Source organism: Scomber scombrus, chromosome 19, assembly GCF_963691925.1.
Source record: "Scomber scombrus chromosome 19, fScoSco1.1, whole genome shotgun sequence".
NCBI lineage: Eukaryota > Metazoa > Chordata > Actinopteri > Scombriformes > Scombridae > Scomber > Scomber scombrus.
The window spans coordinates 13,968,325-13,982,655 of NC_084988.1; the positions used below are offsets into that span (position 1 = coordinate 13,968,325).

Below are 14,331 nucleotides of genomic sequence, written 5' to 3' on the forward strand. Positions count from 1 at the left end.
CATGTTCTTTGTCTCCTTAAAATCCAGACGCATTTTCTTGATTTAAATCAAATGCTTCAAGTAATGTGGACACCCTCTGTCTCTTCTTTCCTCTCTCACTTTAAATGTCTCTCTTCCTCGTTTCCTTGTCTTGGCACTGCCAACTGACGACTTTCCATATACATTCGTGGCAGAGTTTATGCCAATAATTGAAACTCTCTCGTACTAAGCTGGACCTGTGCATCCCAAAGCAAACCACAGAGACAAGCAGGCTAATGGGAAACACACCACGCTGATAAAAACTGAGCAGCTTCGGAGCGAGCGGCCTCTCAGTGAGATGGGCTCAGGACTCAGTGGTTCCCTGAAATGTTGATTAAACTCATGTGTAGCGCCGAAATGGAGCCTTCTTGTTCCAGACCCCAAAAACCTTAACTGAACCCTCCACTCAGGCCTCATTCTTGACAAATAGTAAAACATTAAACCTCAGCTTCGTGATTTATGTGCAGGAGAAGAGTTCGGAGCATCCTAGGGCCATGACAGAGTTCGTTCATTGTGACACTAATTGCACCACTGAGTTCATATCAGCGCATGTGGTCGTTTTATAGCTGTAATAGCCAGCTGATAGTCTGTATGATGCTGACTTAAGTGGGGTGGATTGCTGAAGTGAAGACAAATGTGCTCTTCTGCAGCTGATAACACATCTGGAATAAGTCTGTTATGGACTGAAGATCCATACAGTGAGTGATGAATGTGGCAAATAAAGCTGGGGATTCTCCGGCTGGACCAGTAATCCTTCGGTCAACTACACTGAGGGAGATGAATGCATCAGAAATAAGATGAGAGACGGACGGGACTATCAACTAAATGTGAGCATGGGCAACAAAGAGAGCTAGACAAAGAGAAGGAAAAAGGAGAAACGTGTTGAAAAGCAGAACTGAGTAGTAATCTTTTACAAAAACCTTCTCCACTCCAATTTGTGTCTGAGTCAGAGGTAGCGAGGAAAAACCTCTTCTGACAATTAAGACGTTTCTTTAGAACCTGCGCATCACTTAAGAAAAATCTGATAAATAAATCCTCAAACTATACAGTGGTTGGCAGCAGGATCATACGCTTTAAAAGCAAAGAATGGGGAAGAAAAGGACACTCATAATCCCTCCCAATATAGGCTGGATAGGCTAAATCTACAAATCGCCTTCTTTGGGCTTCCTCACTTGTCTCGTAGTTCTTTGGTATTTTGGGGTGGTTTCTGCACACGCCACTCTTAGACAAAAGGGTCTGACCTCCATTGACTTTTGAAGAGCCAGGATGTTAACATCAGTTAAGGGCCGGATGTGTGTGTGTGTGTGTGTGTGTGTGTGAGTGTGTCTGTATATATCTCTATGTGACTATCAAGTGTGCCCGTGGCTCCCATGGTGGCTGAGTGGCGAATCTCACTGTCCACTTAAAGGTCAGTGCTGACCCTCTTTCAACCCTACATTGCTATTTATAATCAGCCCCCCACCTTCCAGCGGTTCCAGCACAAAGAGACAGCAGAGAGCGAGAGATCAGCGATAATGCCCGACACCACAGAAATACCAAAGTATCTGGCAGATGTCTGCTTCTCTGGTCACCACTCCTTTCCCTCCATCTCAGTGTCACATTTAAATGCTAATCCAACCCTTTTCGTCACTGATGAATGACTCTGTGACTAAAGAGCAGTGGCCAGTCAGAGGTGTAGCTGAGGCTTTTATTGCATTTGAAATGATTCTTTATGCTTTGTATGAAAAAGGAACAGAGCAGTTCTCTTGTTTCAGACCAATTAGACTAATCCCTCAACCTCGGCTTATAGGCAGAAATGAAAAGGGCTTTAAGGATTTTCTAACAAAGAATGCCTCATGACGTTCTTTCCGTCCTCACATGGTAGCCGACACACACAAATACACAATCTAAACTCATCTATCACACACACACCTCCTCCTGTGTCACCTGCATACACTGGCTGCGGATGCCATGTTTTGGGTTTTTTTGCATTTTAAGCAGCTCAGCGGGGGTTGAGTGGTGGCGGAGCTGGCTGTGGCTGATTCATGCCTTAGTCACCACCGCCAAACACCTGAGGGATGGAGGACGACAATGCAAGTCAGACCAACACACACACACACACACACACACACACACACACACACACACACACACACACACACACACACACACACACACACACACACACACACACACACACACACACACACACACACACACACACACACACACACACACACACACACACACACACACACACACACACACACACACACACACACACACACACACACACACACACACACCAGTTTTACTGTATAAACAGCCATGTGAGACCCAGGGGACATGTGCATGAATCTGTGTGTGTCCACCACCTGGACTATCTCACTTGGAGCAGCCGCATCACCTGAGGTTTGGTATCCACCTGAGACGCGAAAACACCGATGGCAAACTCGTCTAGCAATAATCCTGCGGGTCTGATCCTCTACAGCATTCGTACACTTTGATTCATTTACCTTGTTTACCCCCTGAGACCGGACTTTCTTTCCGTCTCTCTCTCTCTTAATGCCCTGTCTTATCTTTTTCCATCCATTTTCCTTTCTCCATCTTTATCTCATCCGTACCACACTTTCTTTTTTGTCTCTGTCCGTCTTTATCTAACAGACAGTCAGGTGGTCCCTCAGCACACCGGTATGTAAACTCAATACGTCTATCCTATCAGGGATGGAGCCAGAACTCTAGTGAGACATAGGTGAATTCACACCGCAGCATTTACAAATTCACACACATTTTTGGGCCCCTTGGCAAATGGCAGTGCAATAAGCGGTCAAATTACCAGTTTTACTCTGTCTTTCACTGAAATACCTCCTGAAGGGATTTACCGTGGGGACCATGGGCTCCCTCAGAGGACACAGAGAGAGGGGAAAACCATTCATGAGCATTAACTGTGCATCTAGATTGTACAATGTGACACAACTGCAATGGGAAATCACATGAACAATAGGCCACATGAAAAAAAAAAGACTTTTCATTTGAGGGCAGGGAAAGTTTAGTATTCTTCATAAGAAAAGAATAGGATCTCTGCTTTTTTTTTTTGTGTGGCCAGATATTTAAGAGCGTATTAAAGGATTCCAAATAAAGGGAATCACCCGCATGAGCTTTGGAACGGCACTTTTATCCCAGCGCATAATTGCAACCAAATTACAATAATTGTGCCAATTAAAGTAATCCTGAATGAAGAGAGCGTCATCTTAATGTTTCAGTACTTGGGATAAGGGTCTCTCTAATTAAGACTGAATTGCCTGGCTACATATTCATTCAGAGTGCGATTAGAGGGGGGAAAAAAAGTTTTGAAGTGTCCAAGAAGTGCCTGGCTCTAGTCGCATCTCTGCAAGGGGGATTGTTTGGTAGATGAATGCAGGGTCAGGCCAACAAAACAATAGGGAGGAGAGAATGAGTGAAAGACAGGAGTAGTTCATTTTTTTATGTGACAGAAAGAGAGACAGCATGAAGTGCATCAAGATTCAAGAGACATTGACAGCGAGATGCCTACCAAACACTACAAACACTAAGGTAAGGTAGTTACCTGACAACTATTTCTTTGCTGCGTTCTGCTTCCTGCACTGTATGTGTGTGTGTGTGTGTGTGTCTGTGTGTGTGTGTGTGTGTGTGTGTGTGTGTGTGTGCGTGCATGTTTGTTGAACGCAGCCTGCATCTCAGGGTCTGATTAATTACACTGATTCTCAGAGGAGTTGGGGGTGACATATGTTCTTGCACTGGTGTGAGAGCTAGGTGTGTTTGTGTGAAAGTGTGTGTATATATATGTGTGTGTGTGTGTGTGTGTGTGTGTGTGTGTGTGTGCTGCATGCATAACACACACACAGGTTTTATGTGTGATTTGAGGTGAGTATGTGCATATGTTTAAATCGCAAAAGCTTGTAGCGGCAAACAGTGTTTGCTTGTTTCAGTTATGACGTTCGTGCGTTTCACCACAACTCCTGCGTGTGTGTACATGTGTTGGAGTGTGACTGTAAGTGCATGCCGTGCGATAGTTTGTGTGTCTATATGTGTGGGTGTGTGTAATGAACAGAAGATTCAGGTGCAGCGCCAGAAACACACTCCTAAGTGCGGCGGGGGCATCCTGGCACAGACAGGGCACCAGATGTCAGAGCAGAGCAGGAACCTGCTCAGTGGACCAGTGACACTTTTTTTTCCTCCTAGAGATGAAAACGGGATCTGGGCGTCCAGGAATAAACTCTCTGTGGGGCCAACTGAGCCCACCCCCATACATTAGGTCCAAATATGTTAACCCTTCAACTGAAACACTCAACTATTTCCCGTTCAAACAAATCACTGCTGACAAAAAACGAAATTTAAATTTAAGTGTGACTGATACTGTTAATGAACACCTAAAGATTTCATAAAATCATTTTACCTGAGTACCTCCTCAGTTCCTGTAACTCTGAGTGATCATGTATGTACTGTAAAATCTCAGCAGAGCTTTCTCTCATATTTCTTTCCTACAGTCTCCATCACTTGTTTAAATAAAGACTAACAAAGTAATGGCAGTGTAATGTCAAGCCAACTTACTACAACAGACAGACCAGCATTTTCCACAACTAGCACACACCACAGGACCACGGTTGTGGGACAAAATAATGAAGGTGAGTAGACTCCCAAAAACACATTTAAGGTTACAGCTGTAGCTCTTGAGAAAAAAATACAGCACCTGAAGTCACTCCACATAAGAGCGTCTCCTAAATGGCTAAATAAAATGTTACGACCCTGAACAACATCAAGGAAATAAACATACAGAAGTGCATTAGCAGTGTTGGCGGACTGCTTTACAACAATAACCATAAGGTAGGAGAGAGCCAGGTTAGCTATGGTCATGAAGTCTTTAATGGCAGCTTAAACAAGGAAGAACTGACTCGTGAGAAGAGACGATGCTGAGAGGGAAGAAATGATATAGTTGAAAATGACAGTCACAAGGCTGCAGGCTCCAAATTCAATTTGCGAGTGATCAAGAAAAAAAAAAAAAAAAGGAAAACAGCATTGGAAACACGGTTTTAGGGTAGTTAATTTGATGGCTACAAATATGTGGGTCGGTCCAAAACACTTTGTTTTGTTTTCTGTTCAATTTCCGTCAGTGTGCTGGGCAGGCCACGGCTCTGGCTCGCTGCTCGAGGTGTAATTTGTAGTTTTCCCTGCAGAACTAGTGAGACAAACATTTTAGCTACGCTCTTTGTGTGCATGTGTCTATGTATGTGACTGTGTGTGTGTGTGTGTGTGCGTGTGTGTGTGTGTGTATAAGCGTGATTGCTTTGAGCCAATATCTCCGACAGACAGTGCCATCCTTGTTACGCAGTCCTTTCCCCCTGCTACCTTGCATTAGTCTGGGCAGCCCCCGGTCTTACCGTTAATGACAGAAATCGCTGAGGTTATTAACCGATTACACATTCTCCATCAGATTAGGAAGGCTGTACTGGCCCACTCCCGCTTCGGGAATTACAGCTGAACATTTTTCTTCACGCCGTGTCCTGCAATGACACTTCACAGCCCTTCATGGACGCTTGTTATTGCCAGGCAAGTTGCTAAAAACAGCTTTTGAAAGCGTGTGTTTGTGCGAGATATGAGGGAAGGTGGGTGAGTATTTCTATTTTTTGTTTCTTTTCAAGGAGTTCAGTTACCTGCTGTAGAGAGTGGCTGTCATCTTCATCACATATTTTCCTATGGTTAAGTAGTGTATGGATTAATTTAGTTTTGATTTAGAAGGACAAGTAGGGCATAAAAAACCTACATTTTATTTTTAGCCTTAAAATCATGGCAATGAAACAGAAAACATCCTCTTAGACCTACCATGTGTTATTCATCCATCCATTATCTACAAAACATAACTTCAGATCCTCTGTATACTGCGGCCTAGTGAGCTGTAGCCTTACAAAAAGAGGAGAGAAGAAGAAGAGCATGCTGCCTTGTGACTGAGATGCAGGGCGACAGTTGACCTATAAGGGGCTGACTCACCCCCATGTTCACTTCACCACTAATATATTCACTTAGTAATGCTCAAGGGATGTGCAGTTCCGCTGTGTAAAAATGGCTGAGCACAACAACTCGTGCACATGTATGAGTGTTAACACAGACACGGAGCACAAACACTAAGCTGCGGTAAACAAAAAGATATCAACTGTAAGATCCAGGAAATGGTCGCTAGTTGAACTGAAGCTACAAAATTATATGTGTGATGTGTATGAGTGTGTGCACTTGTGCTGTGTATATACACTAAAGAAAAGCAAGGAGAAGAGCAGACAGACAGTCGGGAGAAGGGGCCTGAGGTTCTGAGAGGCCAGTCAAGTGCCTATCCATCGCTAAGGGAAAAGACTGAATAACTCATCCAGAATAAAAAAAGGGACCTAAAGAGGCTCAGTTAGTAAGAAAGAGGAAGAAAAGAGCAGAGACAGAAAAAGATACACAGACTGGGGCCTGAGTCTTATCAGGGGAAGATTAGTGCGAGAGATAAGGCCTCTAGGCAAGGCGTTGTGTTTAGCCTGTTTGAGGCTTCCTGTCATCATCATTAAGGCCGCTTCTCCGACGGTCACTGCAGAACAGAGCAGCCATTTGGAAAGGAGGAAGATAAAGAAAGACAGGACCGTTGGTCAAAAACAAGATGACGGCTATATTAGGTGTAATGAGAAGTGTAAGCACAATCTCATGCTGTGGTAAAGGCACTTGAATCCGGGCCTTTCGTTGGATGTAGAAACACTGTAGAATTTTATGGCAGCCCTTTTATTAATAGCATATAATTATATCTCCCAGTTTTGTTTTCCACAATGATTATGGTAGAAGTATGGATATTTTTTTTAGGGTGTCCGCTCTACTTAAACATAGTGTACTGACATGCTTTTCCACTTAAACACACAAGTATTAAAGGCAGACATCATCACATCCAGCAAAATGAACTACACGCTTCTGACTATGATGCTTTTCATCTACTACCTTGTCCTCCCCTCATTTTGCACTCTTTCCATGTAACAATTACACCAAAGAAAAAATGAAAAGGTAATGCCTATTGTCCTTTGGAAATCAAACAGCAAAACTCTAGTCTAATGAGGCAGCGCTTTGCCGTGCAGTTGGGGGAGGGAGGGTTGTCTGCTGAATCTAGCTGGCTGACTGGCTGACACTAACTGTCTTTGACACTTCCTTGCCGCAGGAGTCGTAGGCGCTAGTGTATTGTGACAGAGTACAACCTTTAAAGGCCAGCAAATGATGCACAACAGCGCCCAAACCCAGCGACTCAGCCTGTGTCAGTCTATCTCCTCCTGTCTGCGGTGAGCACGCCTAAAAGCATCCGTGACCACACACATACACTCATATGGTGTACACACACCCAGTGACAATGCTTTTCCTTTGCTGCTCATCCAAAGATCTCTGAGCTTAAGGTGTCTCTTCTTTTTTTTAAAAAGACATGTCCCTTCATGGAGTCCACGCTTTAATAGTCATCATTTGCCTCATGCTTTATGATAAATTACTAAATCTGTCTATCAGATGCCAATTAGTGTGGCACTCACAGCCATTAGCAGTAGCTGTGCAATAAAGGAAATCAAAATCCTCTACTGCCACCTGCTGGTCAAAGTTACTTACATCAGACATTCACAGACAACAAAACATCTATTATTTTATATAGTTTGATCTCATCAGGGAGGTCAGAACACAGGAGCAAAACTGATACAAAACTGAAATAAAAAAGGAAAGTATGCAAGTGTATTGAAGTAGTCTGTAATCTTACAGATCAGGGCCTGTATTTGTCAAACATCTCAGAGTTCCTCCAAGGAGAGAGAGCATGTCATTACTGTTTTATATCACTCATCAGAGGTAACATCTGATATTATATGATGTTTTCTGACAGCTGCAGTTTAGAGTATCAGACAAGGATACAAGTCAAAATGTAGTCAACACTAATAACTAATTTTATTTGTAGGTTTTATGTGTATAGGTAAATGACCCGAGGAACTAGTTACGAAGATCACATAAACAAAAAAATGGTGCAGAAAGTAAATGGTTTAATTTCATAATGACATTTACGTGCCATTAAAATATTTAATATTAACATAATATTACATATATTTAATATGAACATGCCATTTACATAGAAGTCTGAATGTAAACATTAGCATCCACTCATGTGGCTTCAAAAATGAAATGTACATCTATATTCAACTTCAAATATTAGCTCAGGCAACTATCCTATCAGCCCTACCTATGCAAATTGTTTTACACTGCCTGTGACAGTGGCACATCTTGTATGTATGGTGCAGTACTGCACACGCAACAGTGATGCTAAAAACCCTTTGTGGGTTGTGGTCACCTCTCCATGAAGAATTTTGTACTTTTTGTATCCCATTGAGAGGGAAATGTGTTCTGTTAATGCTGTGCAGTGTTGTGAAATACACCATAACAATATGAACACATGTCTTAAGCAGATGATATCCAGCCGGTGTTATATATAAAAGTAGGCCTGCTCTCACTGAGGAACGTTGTTGTGTGCATTATTTTTATGAGCTGATGTAGGCGTGATCAAAGTTTGATTTATTCCAGCTGAAACTGTTGGTTCTCACAGAATAACCACTGTTATTCTGTTATCATTCTGCAGGGACAGCATACAACATACATTTTTTTTGTTGAAACTGTATCTTTTAATGAGCTCTTTGGCATTTCAACATCTTTCCTCTTATGGAATATCTCTGCCTGAACGACATCTCCAGGTTAGGACACCTCTGGGGTCTCATACATTTTAACAGAGACTAAAGTAAGCTACAAAGTTAGAGTTGATTGAATGCTTTTACTCTTGGGCCTGAAGGTAGGACCAAAAATTAATCTCTCTGAGCATTGACAGCCAGTTCTTGCTCTGAGATGCTTCATGAATACAAGCCCAGATGAGGAACTGGAGGAGGAGTGATGTGTGTGTACCTCTCATAGATGGTTTTGAGAGTGACCTGGTCAGACACTCCGTCAGTCTCTTCCAAAAAGAGGATGATCCATGAAGTCCTGTAAGGCCACTCCTCTGTCAGGTTGATCCACGATGCCAGACGATCCCAGTTGAAGATCACGTGATTGGCTCGCAACAGACGACCTGTCACCAATAGCAAAAATAATTTTATAGGGCTTTAGCGGGTGACTGGTCAACTCATTATCCCAAATCAACTTTCTCAGAAGTGTGCATCCACCTGTTTGGTTTATTATTAGACAAAGTGATGGAACAAAGGAGGAGTGTCAGAAAGATGCTGTTATTCAGTGTGATATTATTGTTGTAATATGACATGTGTACACAATGTCACACCCTTCATAGATCTCATATACCTACACCATATCTGACAAGAGTAACATGCTCTGGCTCAATCTCACACTCTAATCAGCTATAGAAGCTTATCTCAACTTTTACACAAGCTGGTCAACATCAAACTCTTTGTTTGCTTGTGTCTTTTGTTTCTCAAACTGCTGATCTGGGCGCATCATTTTTAAGTCCTATCTGTCAGTCATGCCATTGATATTATTAATTTATTTTCCTGCAAAAGCTCAGAAGTAAAATGTACTCTTACACTTACTTTTTCATTAAAATGCTTGGTTAACAGCCCCGCCTTTGCAACCACATGTTGTCCTCTACTGTTCTAGGATAAAATCCCATCTGAGCTTTGCTTTTATGGTTCTTTGCTCCTCCATCTACAATAACATTTCTCTAATAGCTGACTAAAGTTTCAAAAGCAAAGCATTTAGGATGAATGAACCATCCAATCCCCTTAACAAAATGACTTGAATTAAGGCTAAACAACTTTAATGTCTTTATGGACAGAGCAGGATGTGGTTTGTTGTTTACCTGTAATAGAAACGATATTCAGCAGCCTCCTCATGGTCTGTGGGCTGATGTCACTGAACCAGTCCTCGGTCACCAGCAGCTTGGTCAGGTCGAAGGACATCTGTCTGGTGATGGTTCTCTGCATCTGGCGGCGCCGGTATGTGTCCTTCACAGACAAGGAGAGAATTTTTTTTTAAAAGAAGATAAAAGAGACTCAAACTATCAGAAAACTGGAAATGTCTGGATGAATCATGTGTCTAGCTGGCATGGTAAGATAAACATGTCTCAAAGACTACCGTTTCACAGATCATTTCAATGCAACTTGCATCATCCAATTATTGCACAAGCATTACTTAAAAACATGAAAGGGACAGAATTTGATGGGGAAAAAGGGAGCATAGCAATTATCTCCTGGTCACATCTACAGACACAAGAGTCATAAAAGTCATATTGTGTATCGAACAGGGAAGAACTCTGAAGATAATTTGCAATGACATGTGTTAAACAATGGCTCAACTTTTCTCCTGACCCTGGCAGGGATTTGAGAGCTTTTGCATCATCACTGCTCCAAGCTGTGCATCATGAGACAGGAGAGAAGGCGTTTCAGGGTCACCATGTGATCTCGGGCCATGTCATCGTAAAACATTACGCGTAAATTGACGGCCTCATTTCTCATATTCTTGACTTCCTGTGCAACCATACTTACAGCATTCACAGCCAAATTATACATTTATGGGACTATTTTGCTTTTATTCAAAATGAAATCATGATATATTAGCATATCAGTGGTAGTACAACTTTTTCTGTAACATAAAGAAGTTCTTGACTGCTTATTGAGTTGAAAGGTTATTAAGATAATTCTGCAACTTAAGCCAGTGAATGAGGTGTGAGTGAAACTAATTAGACACTTTTTTTTTTTTTTTTAATCACACTCTTCCTCTGTCCTCTTTCCACATCATGTCTTCATGAGCAAAACATATGATTCTTTGTGACTGCAAGGGGAAAAAAGTCAAAGAAGCACTGTCCAAAGCAGAGCAGTCATGATACACAGGCTAGCTATTGACACAGATCTACCGGAGAACATCTGTGATGATATCAGACAGCTGCCATGGTCATGAGCCAAGGTGAGGCTTTTGGTTGACTTTGAAGTCGTAACGCCGGTCTCATGACCTCTTTCTCAGAGAGATGAAACATATGGCCACCACTCAGTCAGGGCTGAAAACGTCTATCATACAGATAGATTTCCAATATATTGGAAGTGTATTCACTTTTTCAGCAGTGACACAGCTTTTTTGTTTGGCTTTGGTAACAGTTTTCACTGATTTATTGAAAGCGTAATTGCTGGTTATAAAATGGTAATATTTTGAAAGACTGTTTCTTTTATTTTACAGCAATATTGAATGCTAAGTTCCAAGTAATAATTAGTTTCCTTATAAGGTTAATTCATTTAACTCCAGTAAATGGAAATAAGATGGTAGAGATACACATAATGTCATCCACAACTTGAGAAGCCACATGAAAACAGAGAGCCACTAATTCACTTTCCCCCCCCTGCCCTCATTTTAATCTGCACTTGTAGAAAGAGGGCCCTCCTGCCAAGAGCTAGCTAGTGGTGGAGGGCAAATAAAAAGAGCATGCCGCCCCATAATAAAAGGGCCAACACCATTAATTGAGGGTACTAGATAAATCTGAGGTACAAACAAATGTCAAACAAACAAACAAGAGAGGGAGGCGGGAAGGAAGGAGGAGGAAGAGGAGGGGGGTAGTGGTAAGGTCTCGCAGGAGGGAGGACAGCATCAGCGACAGCAGCAGAGTCACTTAGCCTCCTGCCAGCAGACCTGGTGCCAGTGTTTTGTCACAGGGACCCACTGCTGCTAGGCCTTGTCATTAGGCTGTGGCAACACAGCAGGAAGGATAAACAGCCATTACATCAATTACACTAGGAACCTTGGCTGCGCACCGAGCACCTCTCTCTTTCGGTCTCTGTGTGTCTCCTTCTGTCCTCTGGCCTCTGCACTGCCTGCCAACACCACGCCTGCACTGAACATCCCCTTTAGGGAGGAGGAGGCCGAAATGAGAGAGCAGTGAGGGTTTCTAAGACAGCATCTCCCACCCTCTGCAGGCTGCATGTCTGTACACCATTCACAGTTTCCCATTAAGCTTGTGGTGAGAAGCATTTTCATTTTGTTTGATTAATGTCAAGTTATCAAGCATTCATTTCCAGCTATTAAATATTTCCAGATTAACATAAGTATTGTGGGAAATGACCATGGTATGAAAACAAATTTATTTGATCTCAATCTATAAACACAACAACTATCTCAATTTTAATTTAGTACAAAAAGCATCTCTGAACTTTGTCATTATTATTGGTTGTGGTGGGCTTGGGTGGAGTGTGAACAATATATATTTAGGGTGACAAGCAAAACATACTTCACATATTAATTTTGCTACATCTAAATTGGACAAACTACATTCCAACTGTGAATGCCAAATATGACTCATACTGTACTCTCTGCCATCAAAGGAGGGAAAATCTTTCTTTAAACTGCCCCTCTTGAGGTTTCTCCCATTTTTTCCTTGATTTATAAAAGGTTTTCAGTGTCTTAAATCATTGTTGATGTGGGCCTATAAACCCTAACAAGAGATTTTACTTGATATGGGACAATAAAAATAAACTTGATTTGAATATCTATTACCCTGCGGTTGAGGGCGCTCTTGCTGCCAAACTTGGCCTGATCCTGGCCCAAGCTAGTCTGAGACATCTTCCTGTCTAAGTCTTCATGCCATCCTGGAGAGAGGAAGAGACAAAGGCATTTAGAATAACATCAATGCACCAAAAACACTACACAAACCTTCTTGTATCAAAGAGTATTGTGTAACAGGCCTTTACCCTCAGCAGGCAATGCGTCTCCGTTGGTTGGGGCTGCTGTGCAGAGCTTCTTGGCTGTACTGAGGCCTGTGCTGTTGAGGAATACCGGCAGGTGGACTATGTTTCTCATGTAGTCATGGCCGTTGATGTTGGAGTCTCTTAGCACACTGTTAAGGTTCTGGTTGATAGCTTTAATGATAATATGCGGATCACTCGCAAAGATGGAGATAAATGGGCCTTTGGAGAAGAGTACTCTCACCTGGCAGGAGAAGAGAATCAGAAAATAATGCATTAAGTGTGTGCTGTTTTTGCCATCATTTCTTTATATTAAATTAAACAGTGGACACTGGAGCGCTGTAGTGTGTGTGAGCTGTTTGTTTACTTCATGATTTGCTCACATTCAACTCAGCACCTGCCCTCCTTGGTTTGGATGTGCGTGCATACTCCTATTTGTTTACAATCTAATCAACAACATGACATCTAGCAGCAACACTCAGCTGTAGAACTTAATGACTCCTGTGAGAGCTGACTGTCCGCAGCACATGGTGTTGGGGATTTCCACTCTGCTAACTAAGGGACATTGTCCAAATGTCACAGGACATTGATTTGTGTTACATGCATACATGGCTTGTTAACCCCTGGCCAGCACCCTCCAGCTCGCCCCACAGGATGATGAACTTCTATCTCTGCAGCAGCTGTCAACACTGTCACATGATGTCTGCATGTTTGCACTTTAACTGGTAGGAAAAGTACACAGACTAGATTAAAAAAAGATTCAATTTGGTAATTTGTGTAACCTACGAACATTATTTCAGAGTGTTGTATTTGGATTTCTTTGAACAGAAGATGGTTTCAGAGTGACTGGGAGGTGCTTGCAGAGATGAGAAGATTACATTAGCACACAGGAGGTTGCCATCTACTCAGGGATTACTTCACCAAATAATAACATTTGGCTTAAGGAAATTCTATTACAGCAGCTGGGAGGAAGAATCTAAACTTGGAGGAGAGCTGAGGCAGCTGGGAACACCAGGGTTGCCACACACCACATGAGATGTGTGGGTTCTGTGTGCACAGGTGGAAGACCCACTGAAAGTTAAGGCCACATGGCAGCTGCTGTACAACAGTTTGACTCATGGATATAAATCTGCCTGAGTGATAGATGTTGGAAAATTTAATTCTTTCATATTATGTTGTTATCTGTCAAGAGAGAGCTGCACTGATTATTTATGTGCCCTGCAGAAATGCAAGTGCAAACACACACCGTGTCCAGCATCTGTAGAACTTTGTCCTGTTCACAGGCGTCCAGCCCGTCGATGATGACGGTCATTCGCGTCTGGTTCTGGGTGAAGCCATCGATGGTCTTCGCCATCTTTGACATTAGCTCCACCTCATGTTTCAGAACCTGATATGAGACAGGGAAAATGTCATGCCTTGAAACAATTTTTACAATGAAAAGACACTGTCACTATAAAACGTATCTCTCTAATATAATGACTATACTGTTTAAGCAACTTTAAAGGACCAGTGTGTAAAATTTAGTGGCATCTAGCAGTGAACTTGCTGATGGCATCCAACTGAATATCCCTCCCCTCCTCCCCTTCCAAGCATGTAG

At 42.4% G+C, this 14,331-nt stretch overlaps 1 protein-coding gene across 2 annotated transcripts in view; it reads right to left on the reverse strand.

Annotated features, from left to right (window-relative positions):
* The window catches only part of kidins220a (kinase D-interacting substrate 220a), a 46,684-nt gene that overhangs the window by 16,765 nt on the left and 15,588 nt on the right, over nucleotides 1–14,331 (reverse strand). For both annotated transcript variants that reach the window (XM_062441023.1, XM_062441024.1), the window contains exons 19-23: nucleotides 13,981–14,121; nucleotides 12,741–12,978; nucleotides 12,547–12,638; nucleotides 9,869–10,013; nucleotides 8,965–9,127 (exon numbers count right to left, since the gene is read on the reverse strand). In XM_062441023.1, the coding sequence (XP_062297007.1) occupies nucleotides 8,965–9,127; nucleotides 9,869–10,013; nucleotides 12,547–12,638; nucleotides 12,741–12,978; nucleotides 13,981–14,121 (779 nt within the window). The remainder of the gene's footprint in view (nucleotides 1–8,964; nucleotides 9,128–9,868; nucleotides 10,014–12,546; nucleotides 12,639–12,740; nucleotides 12,979–13,980; nucleotides 14,122–14,331) is intronic.